The following is a 20,882-nucleotide window of genomic DNA, read 5'->3' as shown; positions in this document are numbered from 1 at the left end:
ACATTTTTTGTCACAAAAAAATTACACCTATAAATATTTGACAACTAACAAAAATAGCAGTGACAGCGACACGTTTTATAGGAAAATGAATTTGTGTTTTAACGAGTTTCCTTGCTATTACTCCAAATTTTCTCACCATACAAAATTTCCCCGGACTTATACAAATATTTTAAAACCAAAATTGACCATATAGGTGCAGCCGTTTTCGAGTTTTAGAAAGACTAGGTTTTTTTGTATAAGCGTTATCAAGATGTAAATTCGTTACAGAATCAGACAATATTTTCCTTCTAATTTTATTCTAGTTAAAAAGAGACACAATGCTGTCTGATTAGTTCGAGCACGTAAACGAAAGAGCCTGTCAAAGTCGTCCGGTTGTCAGACGTATGCAAAATTCTTGAAAACAATAGTAATAAGAGGTTATAGCAGTAACTTATAAACTATTGTGGATTTATTATTAACTGTTGATTTTAGATGTACTATATTATGTTGTATATATTAATATATAATTAATGTATATAATTTAATAAAATTTTTCTTTCTAGTTTAATCTAGACCCTTGTTGTATGTCAAAGCCAAACTGAAATAAAACTCAGACGTCTCAGATTTAGATAGGGGTGGTTCAAATATGATGGAGACGAACGCTGTAGATGGCGAGGGTGTATGTTTCGAAGGTTGTGGCTTGAGTATGTGATAGTTGAGTCCCTTACGAACATTGTGGCATTGTTTTCGTCGGGAGCGCATGTTTCTGGCGGGTGCTACGTCCATGAGTGAACGCCAAGTGCCGATCGCCGTAGCGTAACGTATTTTCATTCGTTTTTTAGTGTGATAAGGCGATAAAAGGACGGATACCTTTTTGCGGTCAAATGGGTGGAGGAAGAAAGAAGAAGAGGCGCCAGTCAAAGAGACCATCACCAGGTCGACGGGTAAGGTTCTATGTATGGTGATCTGGGACTGGTGGGGCATACTGTCTGTCGATTTCCTGCACACCCAGCGTACCACTAATGCTGCATACTACTCTAACCTTCTGAAAACATACGTGCAGCTTATCGCTCGAAACGAAGGAGCAATTCACCACGAAGTGCGATTCTTCTCTTCCCGATAACGCCCGCTCGCGCATCTCACGCTCGATACAATATCGGAAAGATACACAAAGTTCATAACTAGTCAGGCAAAATACCTAGAAAAACTGTACATTTTTTAATAGTAAATAAGCGTGTCAAAGTATTATATCAACCACCCTCGTAATTATATATAATATATATATTTATTTATATAATATATCTCACATTTTTACTATAACTCAGATAATTTTAATTTAGTAATTTTCCTAGATCAAAGCCGTAACTAATTAATTTAATTCCGTAGTGGGTCGTTGGCAAAAAAGCTGGAGAAGTTTTTGCTGCAGCCGCCAACGCCGAGCTTTTACATCACACTAATATCGGCCATAGGAATTTTAATCATTCGGAAATCTTCTTCGCCCGCCTTTGTGTTTTCTTTGCAGGTTTTCTAAACACCGACAGCTCGAGTGATTAATTTATGCGAGAGCCGTCAAAAGCCTCGCCGAAACTCTCTGCTTAGACGCAGATATACACATTAAGGATTAAAAATTATCCCCCCGTCGAGAACGGGCAACGTCTATCGGATTATTGATATTTCTCGCCACTTCGAACAAATCGATTATTTTGATTTTGTCGTACTGAATTCAACGTCAAAAGATATCATCGGTGTATTTTTTGTCTGCAACAAAAATTAACTTCTGAAACAAAATTATTAATATGAAAACATAATTATCTTACGATCATATAAATACGAGTACATACCAGGTGTTCCGAGTAATGGCTACTTGATTCTATTCATCTTGTCTATCTGTCGGGTAATGGATAGATGCTATCCCAAAAAAACTGTTTGTCCTTTGAGCAAAACCATTCATCTAGCCATTTTGTAACTTTTGCGAAATTCGCGAAGTGCTGCTTTGAAAATACGTGTCCCGTTTATGCGAGAAGTTAATGGTCGGGCGGTGCAATGTCTGGAGAGTATGGCTAGTGTGATAATATGTCCCATCCAAGTGCTTTTAAAGATTTTTTGATCGGTTTTGCTTGATGAGGCTTCGTGTTATATATATTAGATGCTAAATATGGAATAGTTACTCACATGCGAGCTATAAATGTGAATTTAAATATCTTTTAAGATAATAACAGTCAGATAATGCTGATTTAGTAAGAAATCCAATAACTTTGATGATTAAAACTAATGATTTTGCAGGCAAAAATCATATATCCGTGTGTCATATTCTGGCCAGGATAGTCACTATGTACCCAAAGCCCACATTTCAAACATTCACCCAGAGTTGTGCTCTTGAGTTTTCTGAAAGAAGCTGCTGGCAGAACATACATTTTGCATGTAGAATCAATGGTTACTTTCCTTATTATGGCACCTGGTTCATCAAATTCCTCTTCACCATCACTCTTTGCCGCTTCAATGTAGTTTTTTGTTTTCTAATTTTTACACACTTTTCTGTTCTTTGCCTTTATTTTTCTCGTATATCTCGTCCAAAAATTGACAAATATTTTACTTCTAATTGCAAATGGCGTTCCTGTAGACTTTCTATGTTACAGTTTATCTTTTCCTCGTTTCAGAAATAGTCGTCATAACATATATGCCATTCTGCGAAGATCAGTCCTTGTCAATTCACAAAACTTACTTTCCGTCGTTCTGTTTTCCTGTCTAATGTTGTGGCAGCCGCTTCTTCTGGTGTAAGTACAATTTTCCATCTTAATAATTGCAAAGTAGTTTTTGGGACTTTGAAGATTCCTCTACTTTTTAGAGTACCCATATTCTTTTAGCGAAACATTTCTGTAGCTCTAACCATTTGTTCTATATCCCGATTTTGCCCTGATTCTTTTAATTTTGTTGGTCCAATTCTTAACCAATACTACAAACAAATATCTAGCCACCATAATGATAAAACATATTTGAAATTCTTGATTTAAATATAGAAAGTCGTACACTACTAACAGTTAATCAATCGGAAAACATAAAATTAAACTTATATTTTATAAAAAAATATTTTTACACTGTTTAGGACTAATTTTCAGTAAAAAAATATGCTGTCTTGTGCATTTTGTGAAATTTTTAAACAACGACGAAACGACGACGTCTTATCCTACTGATGTCCTGTGCTGAACTGACGAGGTAGAATGACTGCGATATTAGGGAGAATGAATGGACAGAAGAAGAATTTAGTTTCTTTCCTGTATAGTTAATAGATCCCGCCAATATTGTCTAAATCTTTTTTTTTTCTTAAATTACAAATATAAATTTCAAGCAACGGTTTTTTTTTCACTTAACTGTCGGGGATAACGGATAGTGCGGAGAAGTTAACGGCCGATCCAACAACAATAAATCAGGCCGATTGAAACAGACGTCGGACAGAAGAAGGTGTCCGAGGAAAGGAAACCCATCCGGTCGCGACGGGAGAATGTGCGTTACACGAGAAGATCCCCCGCATCCGCGGCATTGTGCTCCGCGGGCCACCTGTAGTATCGGAGTGAGCCTGGGGGAGCGGGACCACCACCACCCCCCACCTCACCCCCTCGGCCCCTCCGGCTGTGCGCACGCCGCCTCCAACCGGCGGGGTCGGTCGGGTGGGTAACGCGCGCGTCCACGGGGGGTCGATGTGTCGTCGTAGTCAGTTTCCAACGCGCAATGCAACAGAGCGTCGGTATATAACCGCTGTCGGCGGTGTGGCGATCGTTTAGTTCTTCGTTTAGCGTCGAGCGTCCTCCGCGTCAATATCCCGAAGGATCGTCGTCGGTTCACACACACATCTCTCATCGCTGCCCGATCCGTACATATACAGGACGATGCGCGACTCGACACGACGCTACTACTGTCGACCGGAACAGCAACAAGTCTGATTGAGATCCATCATCGTTAACGTCACCATCACTATGGATCCGTATCCTGCCATGGATTATGGCAGTATCGTGTGCTGCACGATGGCGTTTCTGCTCTACTGCAACACGCTTTCCTCGGAGTTTGTTTACGATGACCGGTGAGTTATCTCATCATCATCATCAACAGCATCAGCATCATATCAAATATCGGTGGACGTTCTTTATAAATTTAACAATATCCGGTCGTTTACCACATCAAGCTTTAACAATATTCTCTTGTCGTTTTACCAGGGAATTGGTTTTTATTAGCGAAACATAAAACAAAGGCATTTTTAAACTATATGTTGTGACTTACATCTGTTATGAACAAATGAACTGAATCAGTCTTCAAAAAATAAGAAGATAATTTCAACGAAATGTTTCGGTTAGAAAGATAATCTGTAGTAAATATAATACAAAAATCATAGACGTCTTTTACTATAACACCCTTAGTTGTTCTATATCGACATTTCTCTTATTTTAACAAGATCTTGTTGGTCACCACCTCAAAATTTAATAACATACCCTTAATATTTTGTTAGAGAATTGTTTTTTTTATTCAGATATAAAATAAAGTAATTTTTAAACTATATGTTGTAAATTATTAATATATGTAATGAAAAAAATGAACCTCAGTTATGACGAAAAATATCTCAAACTGAATGACTCTCCAATTAACAACACAATTTGAACTAAAAGCTTCGACTTGACGAGAGAATCTGTTGTAATTATAATGCAATAATTAGAGACGCCTTTTACTATAAAACTTTTGGTTGTTCGATATCAAAATTTTTAATTTAACATTATGCTGTCCTTTACTACTTTATAAAAAGGTTTAACATTTTTTATTACTTTTTATTATTCAGCTATAAAATATAGCCAGTTTTAAGCTACATGTTGTAACATCACAGACTGAATCAGTCTTAAATTAAGAAAAATAATCTGTAGTACATATAATACAAAAATCATAGAAGTCTTATACCATAAAATCCTTAATTGTTCCATATTGTCAGTTTTTTAAATTTAACAATATTCTATCGTTCACTGCCTTAAGCTTTAACAACATTCTCTTAACATTTTACTATAGAATTGGTTTTTGTTATTGAAATATAAAATAAATTTTTAAACTATATGTTGTAAAATATTAACATATGTAATGAAAAAATTAACCTCAGTTATCATAAAAAATCGCACAAACTGAAACAGTCTATAGTAAACTAAATGTTTCGGTTAGTAAATGAATCTATATATAGTACATATAGTACAATAATCAGAGAAGTCTTATACTATAAAATCCTTAGTTGTTTCATATCGTCAGTTTTTTAAATTTAACAATATTCTATCGTTCACTGCCTCAAGCTTTAACAACATTCTCTTAACACTTTACTGTGGAATTGGTTTTTATTATTGAAATATAAAATAAAGGCATTTTAAACTGCATGTTTTGGCCGATTTAAAAATATATTACTAAAAATTATGGGTGTAGAAGTAATTTTATTATAGGAAATATTGTAGATTATCGTTTAAATCCAAATCATAGAAACAATCTTGTTTTGAAATACTATTGTATGAAAGTTTCAAGCCAATTTAGAGAGCATTCCAAGTTTTCCGGCACAAAAGTACGTTATTTTTATACAATAGCTTGAGGAAAAAGTTTTTTTGAACTTTTTTCATGTCTTTTAACACAAATATCTTCAAATAAATTACAAAAACCAGTCAAGGTGCCATAGTTATTGATGTCCTAACACTTTAATGATACAATTATAATTCTACCCTTGTATAACTTATTATAACCTGTTTTTAACGCTTGCTTCAATCGTAGTAGCTAGTGACTGTAATATTATGTTTTGATTGTCGAACCATTGGTTTAATAGGAATTGGTGAACAATTTAATTTCAGTCCAATATCACACGATTTGATTTTGATCGATTTTCGTCTTTATTAACTCGTCTTTAAGACCTTGTTGATATGACATAAACACTTATCACCATAAAAACTATATATTAGATAAACTACAATATCAAATATCTATCAAATCAAATTTCCAATGCACAAGAAAAAATGTAAAATACTATAGAAAACAACATTTGTAAAAGAACTATACAATACATGTAAACATAGTTTCGTAAAACTTTCAAACGATGAGGTACAAAACGAAATGTACTAGTAACTGAATGGATATTCAGTTCTGTCAACATGTAATAAGTTTTTGGGTTACTTAGAAGACTTGAAACTTTAAAACAAGATTTAGACGTATGGTGTTCAACTTTGGTGATGCACCAGCCAAAGAAATAGGAATGTGATACAATATACCGTGATATATTGCAGTGTTGGTGTTCCTTGTTACATTTGTAATAATACTCTACATTCTCAGACCTGAATTTATAAACTGTCGATAACGTTATCAAGGATTATGTCCAAAGACGTAAAGAGAAACTCAGTTGAGGCTCTCCAATTCCTAGATAATGATGAGAATTAAAGAAAGTAAAACCTAACTCAGTACCTATTAAAAACAGTGACATAGATGTCAAGCCTAAAGTGTCTATCGTAGAAAAAGTCATTTTAAGTTGTAGCTAATTATCATAAAAGCAAAGAGCTTATAGTTAATTTGCTAGATTGATATAATAAATAATAAAAAATAATATACTTGTGTAAACAACATTTAAACGATATATGAACAATTCAGTTATTATTCATATTTTGGTTTCTTATATCATGTATTTTTTTCTTTTAAAACTTTTAATCGTTATCTGCTTTCCACTGTTTCTGTTTTAATTCTAAAGAATATAAAATGATTTCTCAAAAAGAAAGTCATTTTGATGTTTTCTTACAGGCATTCTCAATAACTTGAACAATCTTGAGAATTAATATTAAATTAATGACACTTATTTTATATTTATTTTATATATAAATTGTAAAAAAATAATGAATTCATATTTATATTATTCCATATACTCGTAAGTTGAGAAGTAAAGATGGCCGGCTTGGTGGCGCAGTGGTAAAGGCGATAAGACGGTCCTCCTACTGTTGCGATAGCCGCGGGTTTGTATCCTGCTGGAGCTTGATCCTAAATTTATGTTTGTGAATGTTTAAAATTTGTGATTGTCCTAGGCAAGAGTGTAAAATCCGACAAGGAAAATGATCCCAGTCACGCCACTAACCAGGCCCGGTAAGACCGGGTTTCTTCTGGGATTATTTCCAAAGTTGGTCACTCTCCAGTCGGTACGCTTAATGCTGAAGACCGTGGTTCGTAACCCACGTTAAACTGTAGGTCCAGTCCAGATATATCCCTAGTTGGTAAAAGGAGACTTTAAAATATATTAAAAAAACAAGTCAAATTGATATAAATTAAATATTATTATTTAATATAAATTTAATATGAATTAAACTATATTCAAAGTCAAATAATGTTAAATTATGATACTATATTTAACAATTAAACCAATATATTAGAATTAAATAAATTTAATGATACATATTGTTTGTTGTCGGTGATTTGCTATTGACTTCTTATAATCGATAGCTATATATCAGTTGAAACAAACAAATAATTTAGGTAGTTAATTCGATTAATTGGAAATAAATACAATATTTATTAACACATGCAACCGTCAATAGGAAACAAGTATTGATTTATACTTGTTGATCTACGACTTCGTCGACATTTATGATCAAATGGCGATAATATTTCCAGAAATGGATGTTTTAATATTAAAATAATGGATAATTTAGTGCAGTATTTTCTTTAGTTACAACGTTTTTTGATAATATTTTTTATTTGATTTTAATTAAGTAAGCAAGACAATGTTAGGAAATATGCAAGTTAAATAAAACGCACTTGTTAATTGACATGAAAATATGAAAATATATATTTTTATTTGGTAGATAAGATATCTATAATTCCATAAATGTATTGGAATTATAATTACACAAGTTTTTTTGTTATTATTTATAGATATAAATGTCTATTTCAAAATGATACAACATCATTTTTTTAAATATACCCTAATAGATTTTTTATATATTTTTTAAAATCGTTTTTTACCAACTATGGGTTTATACTGGACTGGACCTAAAATTTAACGTGGGCTCCGAGCCACAATCCTCAGCATTAAGCCTACCGAATGGCGACTGACCAACTTTACAAATTATCCCAGAAGACATCAGGTCTTACCCAGTCTGGTTACTGGCGTGACTGGGATCATTTGCCTTGACAAATTTTACACTTTTGGCAATGCCCCAGCAGGATTCGAACCCGCGGTTATCGCAACAGTAGGAGGACCGTCCTATCGCCTTGACCACTCTGCCACCAAGCCGGCTCTAACAGATATTTTTTTAATTGGTTTTAGCACTAATATATATGAACTTGGTTTTACTACGAAATGTTTGATTTGATGGCAGTGTAGGAATGTTCGTCTGGTCGGTCTGAATGTGTGGCTGTCGATGCGATTGTTTGTCCGAGCACACCTTACTATTTTGTGGAAGAAATTCGTACGGGAACTGAAAACACTGGTTATATAAAAACTTGTTTATTTCGATATTGAATGATACATGTGGCGATGGAAGAATGAACATGATATTAGGTTAAGTAAAGGAAGTGCAGTAGTTATTTTCTTTTCTTTTTAATATTGTCCTTCTAGTGAAGTTTTGCATCAAGATTCAGATTTATTTGTGTATGAATAGTTTGATTGCACGTCAATTCAACATACATCAATTTACTTTCATTGACATTTATTGCCCATGTTTGGGTCCTACTTATTTTTATTTTTATTTGCATATTGCTATTTTCTGGCTGGTTAATAGCAACGTCACCATACTCACAACCATAGTAATATTTTTTATTTATGATACTGGTATAGAGTAGATAAAGAAGAGTATTAAAACACTGTCCATTACTTCACTTATTTTTATTTTCTTTCATTGTTTCTTCTTTTTTAACCCTAAATATCCTGGATGAGATGTAGAAGTTTAAAAATTCAATGTATTGCTTAGGTAACATTTTATGGAGTTTGATGTCCATGGGTTCCTTATACCTAAGGTTTGTGCTACGTCCAAGAATATAGCTTAAACATTTTTGTTTCTTTTTTTGTTTCCGACTAACTCATAATGTATCTTTACAATAACATAAATTTAGGTTTATATCTGGAAGACATATTGACCTATTAGACTATTATTTTTGTTTATTATTCTACATATTTATTATTATTGTTATCTATTATTTATTCCCCTTACATATAAAACTTGATGTAATAAAAATTTTGTCAAGGTCGTGGAAAAAATTATAAAGAATGTTTGTATTTGAAAACTGTTTTCCCTAAATTTAGTGATGATGAACTGAAAGAAGTTAACGTTGTTGAAAATTTTACCGCGGTAATGTTAGCGACTTGGTTATCTCTAGAGAAAGTAATTTATGGTTTTTTTTATCAATGGTTTTAAGTGTTAAAGCTGAAAATGCCGAGCTTTTAGTGAATGACTTGACACGAATGCCTGCAAATGTCAAATGTGCTGCACAGTGCAGATTCCCATTTCGATTTTCCCATAATCTTGGAATGATGATTGACGATCAAGTTGAATGCTTTAACCAGGATATGAAACAGATATAAAAGGGTTATCAAGGAAGATGGAATGTTATAATGTATGCAGATTACTGCTGGCTTGTAACGAAAGAGGATTCCACTGTTCAGAAGAGGAAAACTTTCAGAATATATGGTTAATTTTTTCTTCTGACTATTTAAACATCGTCTATTTTAATTTTTTGTCTAGTTGTGAATATATATTACCATTTTTAATTATATGATTTACAATTTTCACATTGTCATTACATATTTGTAGTAATTTAATTTATCATAACTTTAAAATAGTATGTGTTACAAAAAAATCTGTTTAAGTTGTGTTCAGCAGGTAAAATTTGAAAAATTAAGATGTTTAGTTTAAAGTTATTGAACAAAAAAATTGCCACACAGTGTTACTTATATTGTGACTTGCCTGTTATAATTTTCGTGTGTCTTCCTCTTTATTTCCCGAGAGAAAGAAATAATATATGTAATTTTATCTACCCGGTCATTTATTAAACCTTTGTTCATAAAATCAATTTGATGGGCAGATATTAGATTTTTTCTATATACTATTTTTGTCAGAGTTTATCAAATACTGTGAGTGTTATTGTTAGCAATAAAATTTTACTTTATTTGGTTTATTTCCACGTTTCCAAATCACTGTTACTCTCCATTTACATGACATTTTAATCGAAATGCTGCATTCGTAAATATTCTTGATGATCCATAAAAATAATTTTAACGTATGCAAGATAACTGTTCATTTAACATTTCTGAACTACAAAATGGAGGCGATATACGAAAACTCTATCTGTCAACTTCCGCAACGCCGAGCAGTATATATTTTCGCACGCAAAACATTCAAAATTGGAGGCGACGAAAGCAAATGGGTACAAATTCAGTCAGGGAGAGGAAATGTTCGCACTATTTGTAAAAGTAATTTCGCCCGTCATCGAAATTAAAGAATAATTAGTTCGGCCTTGCTCGAGCCGACTCTTAATGAAATATTGTTATGTTCCCCTCCGCGTCGTGCCTTGTTAAATGTTTTGCGACATGCGAACGCCAGAACCTCATCTGGAATTTAACGAAACATGGAAAAAACGGTCTTGTATTAGTTTCCGTTATGCGATATCGATAATTATCAAGGCGGCTTTGTCGCCCCCGTTGCGTTTTTGTTTTACATCGAACATTGTCGGCTCGACTTTCTAAATGGGCCGCTCGTTATTGTACGAGGGTCGGGCACATAGGTTTCGATTATGCGGGTTAACATTAATTAAGCCAGTTCATTAGATTGATTGTTACTAGAGATTAGGCCTGTGTTAGACATTAATATATATATACTCATACACTAGTTACATAAAAGGGTTTCGAAAACAAAAACTATTAATTTACTTGAAAATATTGTTTTATTTGATGGAAATAACGGGTGAGTGGTTGAATAGCCGATCCAAAGCCACACTGTGGGTTAAAACAGACCAACCCGTCTCACTCGTTCACCAGTCATGTAGTTAGAAAGACATAACGACGCCCTATTAAAGAAATGGTCATAGGTATGTTCTATATCAGCCTATAGTTATTGTAAAGTTATATTTGAGTATCGCGTGTATCTTCGTCCGCCAGTTAACCTTGGAAGATCTTCGAAATTACACTGTTTCTACCTAAAGTTCCATGGTATCCCTCTCTGGAATGGCCTTCTACATTTTGGTGAACTTCACGAGTGCCAGGGTCAAACCCAAAATGGCAACGTTGCAAAATCAGGCAGAACCTAGCGAAGTTTATTGGACGCCGGTTATGATTCTTCGAAATTAGCCATTACTTATGGCATATGCTCTAGTTTCGTTGATTATTAATATTTTGATTGGCATGGTGTTAAACCGAAGACTTTTATGATTTCGAATAGACATTATTGATCCTACTAGACAGCTACAAGTTCAGCAGGCGTGTATTTTTATATGCTTTATTGTCCAATTAGGAACAAGTATTGATATTTTTACGCATAAATAGCACCAAGGTCGTATATCTCCGACAAACGATCTAAATACGTAAAAGAAGCTTGGAATTATACTCTGTTAAAGAAATTTGTACTATAATTTCTATTGGCTCTATTCATAAGTTTCAATGTAAACAACTGCGAAATAACATAACCTAACTGTTAAATTCGATGGCTTTGGCATTTGGCTATATAATAGTAGAGTTTTCCATTTAGTATTATTGGGTTATTGCGCATTTACAGTGTTATATTCGTGTTTTTTACTTTTGTTGCACTATTTGAAAATATTTTCAGCCAAATCCTATTAAATCCTTTTAGAAACTTATAATCCCGTTGTTTTGTCATAATCCAATTGTCGGTTTTGATTTAAATAATTTAAAAGTAGTGATTTTAATACCAATAAGAAAGAACGGTCTGGAATGTGAATAGACTAAACAATGTATATGCAAAAAAGACGCGAGTAAAGATGCAAATTAATAATTTTTACATGACAAATGTCGATTATACTTTTAGAGTTGAGACTTCCGCTAGAATGCGATGTTCTTACTCACCATACATAGCACCTTCTGATCTGGCTGGGATGCACACAGTATGTAGGAATGCCAGACATCGTTCGATCAATTTGGAGTCTCCATATTGCCAGAAAGACGGAAAAAAGACGTAGAAAATTATGGTAAATATTTTAATTTTTTAATTTTTTTATATATATTTTAGTCTCGTTTTTACCAACGAGGGTTTATCCGAACTGGACCTACAGTTTAACGTGGATTCCGAACCACTGTCCTCGGCATTTATCCTATTGACTGGCGAGTGACCAAACTAAACTTACCCAGCCTGGTTACTGGCGTGACTGGGATCATTTTTCTTGTCGAATATTACACTCTTATCTAGGAAAATCAAGCATTTTAAACAATCACAAACATCAATTTACTACCATACCCCAGCAGGATTCCAAACCACGACTATCGCAACAGCAGGTGGATCGTCTTGTCGCCTTTACCACTGCGCCAACCAGCTCGTCATATTTTTATTGATATATATTGTACCAATTTTTCCCCTGGAATATCTTTTTAATTGTTATTTAGAGGCTTGAATATTAGGTATTTTTTGAAGTAAAATAAAAATAAAACAAACTATATTTTAACTATCCATTATTTTTTCGGTAAATAAATTGGTTCAATAGAATATGATACATGATGTTATCAGTCTCGAAAAACACGTTCAAAGTTATGCCAAAACAGCTGTATCTCCGAAAATAATTTTACTTCTAAAAAATCCACTTTAGGATGTATTTTTAAAGGAACAGGCTTTGGAAATATGAACAAAAAAACAATTTTTTCAAATGTCTAGTCTCGAATACCCCTAATATATATATTTCCAATTTCTACTTATCAACGTGTATATTTAGTTCCCTTCGTTGATAGCTATTATTTTGGAAATAACAACGTTAAGTCGGATAGGGGTCCCTATTTATCGAACAAGCCCCCTTTTGTCGTGCAGATTTATTGAAGAGAAATCCGCCCATTCTAACACGTGTAATTTTTTGTACAATAATCGTGGTAAAATTCTTATATATCTCTTTGAATTTTTTCGTAGCTTTTTTATTTGCGGAAGTAAAAAGGAAAAATAAGAAAATATCCGGAATTTCGCGTTAAAATTTGCTCGTAAACTAACAGCTGTAAACAGAATAACGTACAACTTGTTTGGCATATAACTGAAAGGTGAACGATATCAAATATCAAAAAGAGTAAATAGCTTCAACATATCATAACAAGAAAATAACGTTTCAAATATCTTTGAATTATAATAAAGTTAGTTTTTTTTTCTAAATGTACTCACTGAATTTAATGTAACATATTTGGCAGTATACGCAAATATTCTTATATAAATTTAATATACAAAATGGCGTATCAAGTAAAGAAATCTTGACGTCACCCTCTATGCTATTAATTAGATAATGGCATTCAAGCTTTCGTTGGCATTCTAGAATTCTCAATTTCTTTAAAATAATCATATAGATGTTTCATTATATCATCAGAATTCTTTCAATATCATCAAAATGTGCATAAACATGCCATCTAAAAGCTATCGCCTGTTTCTAAGAGTACTAAAATCCATCTCATACCTTAGCGATGTTTGGCTTCTCTCTTTCTGATACTCGCATAATTCATTCAAAACCAAAATGGCGTTATTCTAAGAAATATTTGAAATCAAGACAAGTACACTCCTAGATACAGAACTACCATTTAACTAAATACTTCTGAACTTAGTAAAGAACTAATACTTGTTATATAGTTACTGCACATGACCTTTCTGTCATTTATTGATTGGTTCTTATAATCATTTTGGGAATCATTCTTCAAGCTACAAACTTATTCTGAGAAATCTCATAAAAACCCTATAAAAATTAAACTCTATCAAAGAAATCTTAAAATTAACGCAAAAGAAACGCATCACTACATAGTATAAAACAAAGTCGCCTTTTCTGTCCCTATATCCCTATGTGCGCTTAAATCTTTAAAACTACGCAACGGATTTTGATGCGGTTTTTTTCAATAGATAGAGTGATTCAAGAGGAAGGTTTATATGTATAATACATGCATAATATACTAAGGCAACATTGCTAATTTTAGAGGTTTCTAACGTGATGTCGTAAATTAACCTATTTTTTAGGCTTATTTAGCAATTAGCAAAAACGCTGCCTAACCCTACGAGTTAGATCAAATTAATGTACTACAGTATTGTACACCATAAAAAGGTCTACAAAAAAGTCCGCGATGGTATATGTTTATCTTTTAGGGATAACCCACATTAACCATTTTTATTGTTTACTTTTTACGTGAGAAAATGGCTTATTTACGAAGCTATTTTAAGCAATACGGCATTAATCCTTATCGAATTAAGTACCTTAAATACAGTGTGCAATTAATATAGATCAATATGGTTCCTTACAGCATGTAAATTAAATTAAAGAAATATTTTCGGAGATATTACAAATTTAAAATTTGCGTTTAAATATGTGTAATGTAATCAAAATTGTATGAATTTAGATATTCCAAAGATAGCAGGAAATCTTCATAGTAAGTATAGGGGAAGAGGAATTGTTTTACTCCAAATTTAATGCGTGCAGGCCAAGGGCAGTAATGAATGAACCAAAAATACTGGATCGATTTTAATCATGTTTTCATTGAGTGACATAGGCATATATATTTTATGCCCATGCAAAGTCGGAGCGGGCCGCTATGTTTTTGTATACAACGTTCATATTTTTTCTGTAGTGTATTTAATTTAGTATCAGCATAGCATCCGTGCGAAGCCGGGGCGGGTCGCTAGTTATAATATAGACCAAAAAGAAAATGTTTGATTCCCACGGTTCTTAGGAAGAATTGATAGTTGATAGTTGATATTACTTCACTTGTATATCGGAAGGGTAATGTAATATTTCGATGGTCGAAAGCTATAACCAAATACACATTACCCAAAAACCGATAATTATCGAACAGAACCACCCTCTCGTAATTTTTTTCATCTGGTGGGACCCGGCATGTTGTTCCTCCAGGTCCGTGAGATCGATACGGGACCCCCGTACTTGTCAAAAACTATCCGCCGTATAATTAACTGCGGTAATACGAGTGACTCTGTTATTAATTTGGCCCTTTCGTTTCGTTGAATCGATTGGTAACGCTGTAATTACGGACAAGGGGGACGAATGTTTGTTTTTGTTGGTGGCTTATATAGAGACCCGGAGCGACACGTTCGCTTTAATTAAATCATTGTGTGGAAGGGCTTTGATATTACTGTAATTACTCCTTTACGGTGTACTTTTTCGAACCTAAATATAGCCTAATTATGTCTATTCGGGTTTATATAAAGCTATCGGCTCTTTTGTCGGGAGAGTTTGCAGACCTTTTTCTTGTTCATCATGTAATTCCCATTCCTCTAAGCTCTATTAAAGATTCCTTTAAATATGTTTACTACATTGTTACTAGTCTTGCCGACTACCCTACAATTTGTCACAATAATTTAAATCTAGTAATATATCTAGCAGGAATCATCAGTTCTATCTTAGTCTCTGGTGTAATAATGTTTATGTATTAACACTGCTGTTTTTCTATTCAGTGGTTTGATACCTTTTAGTCTCTGTCCTGTTCTGGTGTTATTCAAGAGTTACAACCCTAACCCTCAAAAGAGGCATGAATAAATTAATAAACAGCTGTCAGATCGTTAGTTTGTGAATTATAGCATTTTGAGTGAAGCAACTTTTGCTATTGTGAAGAATATGGATAAAAAGGAATTTTTAGTGTCGATAAAATATTGCTTTTTGAAGGGAAAAATAACAGTTGGAGCAAAAACTTGGCTTGATTCCGAGTTTTAGGATACTACCCCAGGCAAATCAACCATCAATGATAGGTGTGCTAAGTTTAGACGTGGTGGAATGAGCACCGAAGACGGTGAACGCAATGAACGCCCAAAAAGTTTGTTACCGACGAAAACATTAAAAAAATCCACAAAATTATTTTGAATGACCGGAAATTGAAATTGAATGAAATAGCAGACACTGTAAAAATATTAACTGAACGTGTACATCTTATCATTCACGAATATTTGGATATGAGAAAGCTCTGTGCGAAGTGGGTGCCACGGGAGCATTGAAACTGACGCTCTTTTGACTGAAAACAACGACGAGTTGATGATTCAGAGCGGTATTTGAAGATGATCAAGCGTAATAAACCTGAGTTTTTGGAGCCTGTATTTTGGGATGCGAATGGAATAATTTTCATTGAAACTACCTTGTAAAAGAAGGACCATCAACAGCGAATATTACATAGCGTTATTGGACCGTTTGAAGGACGATGTGGCAGTGAAAACGATGGCAAAAATCGATGAACTAAGCTTCGAATTGCTGCCCCATCCACCATATTCTCCATATCTGACCCCCAGCGACTATATCCTGTTCTCAGATCCTGTTCTCTTCTATATCTCTCTATATCTCTTTCTATATCCTGTTCTCTTCTCACATCTCTAAAGAACGTTCGCTGGAAGAAATTTCGTTCGTCTAATGAGGAGGTGGTCGTCGAAACTCAGGCCTATTTTGAAGAAATGGACAAATTGTACTATGAAAATGGTATGGAAAAGTTGGAGGGTCGTTATAATCAGTGTATCACCCTTGAAGGGAATTATGGTCAATAAAGAAAACTAGTTTGGCCAAAATGTGTTTTACTATGGTAGGCCGGTGACTTTTCACTTGACCTTGACTTCTTCGTGGTGACCCTACAATACATCTCAGCTTTGTTCTGGACAATTCGATATATATATATATATATATATATATATATATATATATATATATATATATATATATATATATATTAGTTGTCGCGGAACATCCACACAGTCGTGTTCCGCATATGGGTTGCTATATTTGCTTATATAATATCAATTTATGTGTACTGATAATTTTGATTTTCTCACAATTAACCAACAAATTTTTCTATATTTTAACTTCAGTTCTATGCTTTTATTTTTTCACTATTCCTTCCTGCGAACTTTTGCATCAAGGCTCATTCGGATATACTTATTTGGTTTGGTCTGATTATAAGCGAACTGTATATGCACAGGTTTACTTTCATTAATGTTTATTTTCCAAATCTGGGTCCAATTATGTATATTGCCAATCATCTGCTGTAATTTTCGTGTGGCTTCTTTGCTATTATCTCCCACAGCAAGAATGGCGGGGTCATCATCAAATGTAGCTAAATGTATCGTGGTATTTGTGGTATATTATATGGTAGAGTAGCTGAAAATTTTTCCCAATACACTTCCTTGTGGTACACCTGCTTTAGCTTCTTTATTGTAGAGCAAGCTTTATCGTGTTTGATGCTAAACATTCGGGCTATAATATAAGATTTCAAGAGCCCGGTGTTTTGGTAACATTTTCTGTAGCTTATCAAGCAGGCCTTCATGCCATATCTTATTGAAGGCTTGAGCTATATCTGAGAAAATATCTTAATATATCTTTTTACCTTTATAAGCGTTTTTAATTACACTTGATATTCTATGTACCAGACCAATCATCGAAGGCTTGTTATCAAATCAAAACTGATGTGTGGGTCTTAGGTTTCTTCCTTTCTACTAAAGATTATATCTTCTCATAGATATACATACAAAACTAACTAACAGCAAACTAATTACTTAACTTAATCACTATATGAATAGAAATCGATGGAAACGATTGCTAATCAAAAGTATTCGTTCTGTTAAGCTCTAAAGGAAACTGAGTTTTCTATATATTCTTCTTATTCATCTTATTGATTATTTTGTTAATTGTTCTAACAGAGCGATTCCCTTCATCAAGCTTAAAATGATTCCTTTTTTGAATTATTTTTAGTGTGATAAATAATTAAATATGAGTTGAAAATAGTTTTTGTTTGAAGCTTCTTTAGAAAGTTGGATGACAATAACGATTGTTAGTAATATTTCTAATTCTGCCAAAAGCAAAACCAATTTTATCTCAACCAGAAAATATTCTACTAAGTTTACTGGACAAAATTGTAAACTAAACATTAAATTGTAAATGTGGGAAAATATGTTTCATATACTTCAGTCTTAAACAAAAGGGAGTTTAGAAAATGTTAATTCCCAAAAAATAATGATAAAAACTTATCCTTATTGTAATTAAAATCGTAGTGGATCAAAGACTATGGACGTTTTATTCTCTTGGCTAACACATATAATACACATATTTCAGTTCCATTTATATATTTTTTTTAATTCAAAGCCACCAGTCCTTTAATATTTCGGACCAAAACGGGGCTGCCAATCGAAATCGCTAAAACGTAATTAATATTTGCTGTACGTGTACGATTCCAACTGATGTTTGAATGCAGTGCATGAAACTTTGATGTAGCGAGTTAAGTGTTTATTTTAAATATCGCGATATCCCCTTAAAACCCATAAAGAGTGTGATTCGGAGTGTTAGTGCGAAGTACACTGAAAGACTGTTAGTGCATCCCAATGCACTCACCAAACAGTTAAATGACAGTGAAGTGCGTAGTCTCAAACGCAAAGTACTTTACGAACTAGTTAATGATACATAGAGTGGGATTTAATAATCTCTATAATAAGAATAGGCTAACTTATCCTTATTGTAATTAAAATACTAGTCGATCAAAGACTATGGACTTTTATTCTCTTGGCTAACACATATAATACACATATTTCAGTTCCATTTATATATTTTTTTTAATTCAAAGCCACCAGTCCTTTAATATTTCGGACCAAAACGGGGCTGCCAATCGAAATCGCTAAAACGTAATTAATATTTGCTGTACGTGTACGATTCCATCTGATGTTTGAATGCAGTGCATGAAACTTTGATGTAGCGAGTTAAGTGTTTATTTTAAATATCGCGATATCCCCTTAAAACCCATAAAGAGTGTGATTCGGAGTGTTAGTGCGAAGTACACTGAAAGACTGTTAGTGCATCCCAATGCACTCACCAAACAGTTAAATGACAGTGAAGTGCGTAGTCTCAAACGCAAAGTACTTTACGAACTAGTTAATGATACATAGAGTGGGATTTAATAATCTCTATAATAAGAATAGGCTAACTTATCCTTATTGTAATTAAAATACTAGTCGATCAAAGACTATGGACTTTTATTCTCTTGGCTAACACATATAATACACATATTTCAGTTCCATTTATATATTTTTTTTAATTCAAAGCCACCAGTCCTTTAATATTTCGGACCAAAACGGGGCTGCCAATCGAAATCGCTAAAACGTAATTAATATTTGCTGTACGTGTACGATTCCAACTGATGTTTGAATGCAGTGCATGAAACTTTGATGTAGCGAGTTAAGTGTTTATTTTAAATATCGCGATATCCCCTTAAAACCCATAAAGAGTGTGATTCGGAGTGTTAGTGCGAAGTACACTGAAAGACTGTTAGTGCATCCCAATGCACTCACCAAACAGTTAAATGACAGTGAAGTGCGTAGTCTCAAACGCAAAGTACTTTACGAACTAGTTAATGATACATAGAGTGGGATTTAATAATCTCTATAATAAGAATAGGCTAACTTATCCTTATTGTAATTAAAATACTAGTCGATCAAAGACTATGGACTTTTATTCTCTTGGCTAACACATATAATACACATATTTCAGTTCCATTTATATATTTTTTTTAATTCAAAGCCACCAGTCCTTTAATATTTCGGACCAAAACGGGGCTGCCAATCGAAATCGCTAAAACGTAATTAATATTTGCTGTACGTGTACGATTCCATCTGATGTTTGAATGCAGTGCATGAAACTTTGATGTAGCGAGTTAAGTGTTTATTTTAAATATCGCGATATCCCCTTAAAACCCATAAAGAGTGTGATTCGGAGTGTTAGTGCGAAGTACACTGAAAGACTGTTAGTGCATCCCAATGCACTCACCAAACAGTTAAATGACAGTGAAGTGCGTAGTCTCAAACGCAAAGTACTTTACGAACTAGTTAATGATACATAGAGTGGGATTTAATAATCTCTATAATAAGAATAGGCTAACTTATCCTTATTGTAATTAAAATACTAGTCGATCAAAGACTATGGACTTTTATTCTCTTGGCTAACACATATAATACACATATTTCAGTTCCATTTATATATTTTTTTTAATTCAAAGCCACCAGTCCTTTAATATTTCGGACCAAAACGGGGCTGCCAATCGAAATCGCTAAAACGTAATTAATATTTGCTGTACGTGTACGATTCCAACTGATGTTTGAATGCAGTGCATGAAACTTTGATGTAGCGAGTTAAGTGTTTATTTTAAATATCGCGATATCCCCTTAAAACCCATAAAGAGTGTGATTCGGAGTGTTAGTGCGAAGTACACTGAAAGACTGTTAGTGCATCCCAATGCACTCACCAAACAGTTAAATGACAGTGAAGTGCGTAGTCTCAAACGCAAAGTACTTTACGAACTAGTTAATGATACATAGAGTGGGATTTAATAATCTCTATAATAAGAATAGGCTAACTTATCCTTATTGTAATTAAAATACTAGTCGATCAAAGACTATGGACTTTTATTCTCTTGGCTAACACATATAATACACATATTTCAGTTCCATTTATATATTTTTTTTAATTCAAAGCCACCAGTCCTTTAATATTTCGGACCAAAACGGGGCTGCCAATCGAAATCGCTAAAACGTAATTAATATTTGCTGTACGTGTACGATTCCATCTGATGTTTGAATGCAGTGCATGAAACTTTGATGTAGCGAGTTAAGTGTTTATTTTAAATATCGCGATATCCCCTTAAAACCCATAAAGAGTGTGATTCGGAGTGTTAGTGCGAAGTACACTGAAAGACTGTTAGTGCATCCCAATGCACTCACCAA

At 33.6% G+C, this 20,882-nt stretch overlaps 1 protein-coding gene across 2 annotated transcripts in view; it reads left to right on the top strand.

Annotated features, from left to right (window-relative positions):
* Window positions 1-3,752: 3,752 nt before the first annotated feature.
* LOC143205184 (protein O-mannosyl-transferase TMTC2) overlaps window positions 3,753-20,882 on the top strand; it is a 456,770-nt gene continuing 439,640 nt past the window's right edge. For both annotated transcript variants that reach the window (XM_076418306.1, XM_076418305.1), the window contains exon 1: window positions 3,753-4,054. In XM_076418306.1, coding sequence (XP_076274421.1) covers window positions 3,951-4,054 — 104 coding nt within the window. In that variant the 5' untranslated portion in view covers window positions 3,753-3,950. The remainder of the gene's footprint in view (window positions 4,055-20,882) is intronic.

The sequence above is a fragment of the Rhynchophorus ferrugineus genome, unplaced genomic scaffold (assembly GCF_030347505.1).
Source record: "Rhynchophorus ferrugineus isolate W39M unplaced genomic scaffold, kcgeb_rfMv2 rfM11, whole genome shotgun sequence".
NCBI classification, from domain to species: Eukaryota; Metazoa; Arthropoda; class Insecta; order Coleoptera; family Curculionidae; genus Rhynchophorus; species Rhynchophorus ferrugineus.
This window is presented reverse-complemented; position numbering and strand designations above follow the sequence as displayed.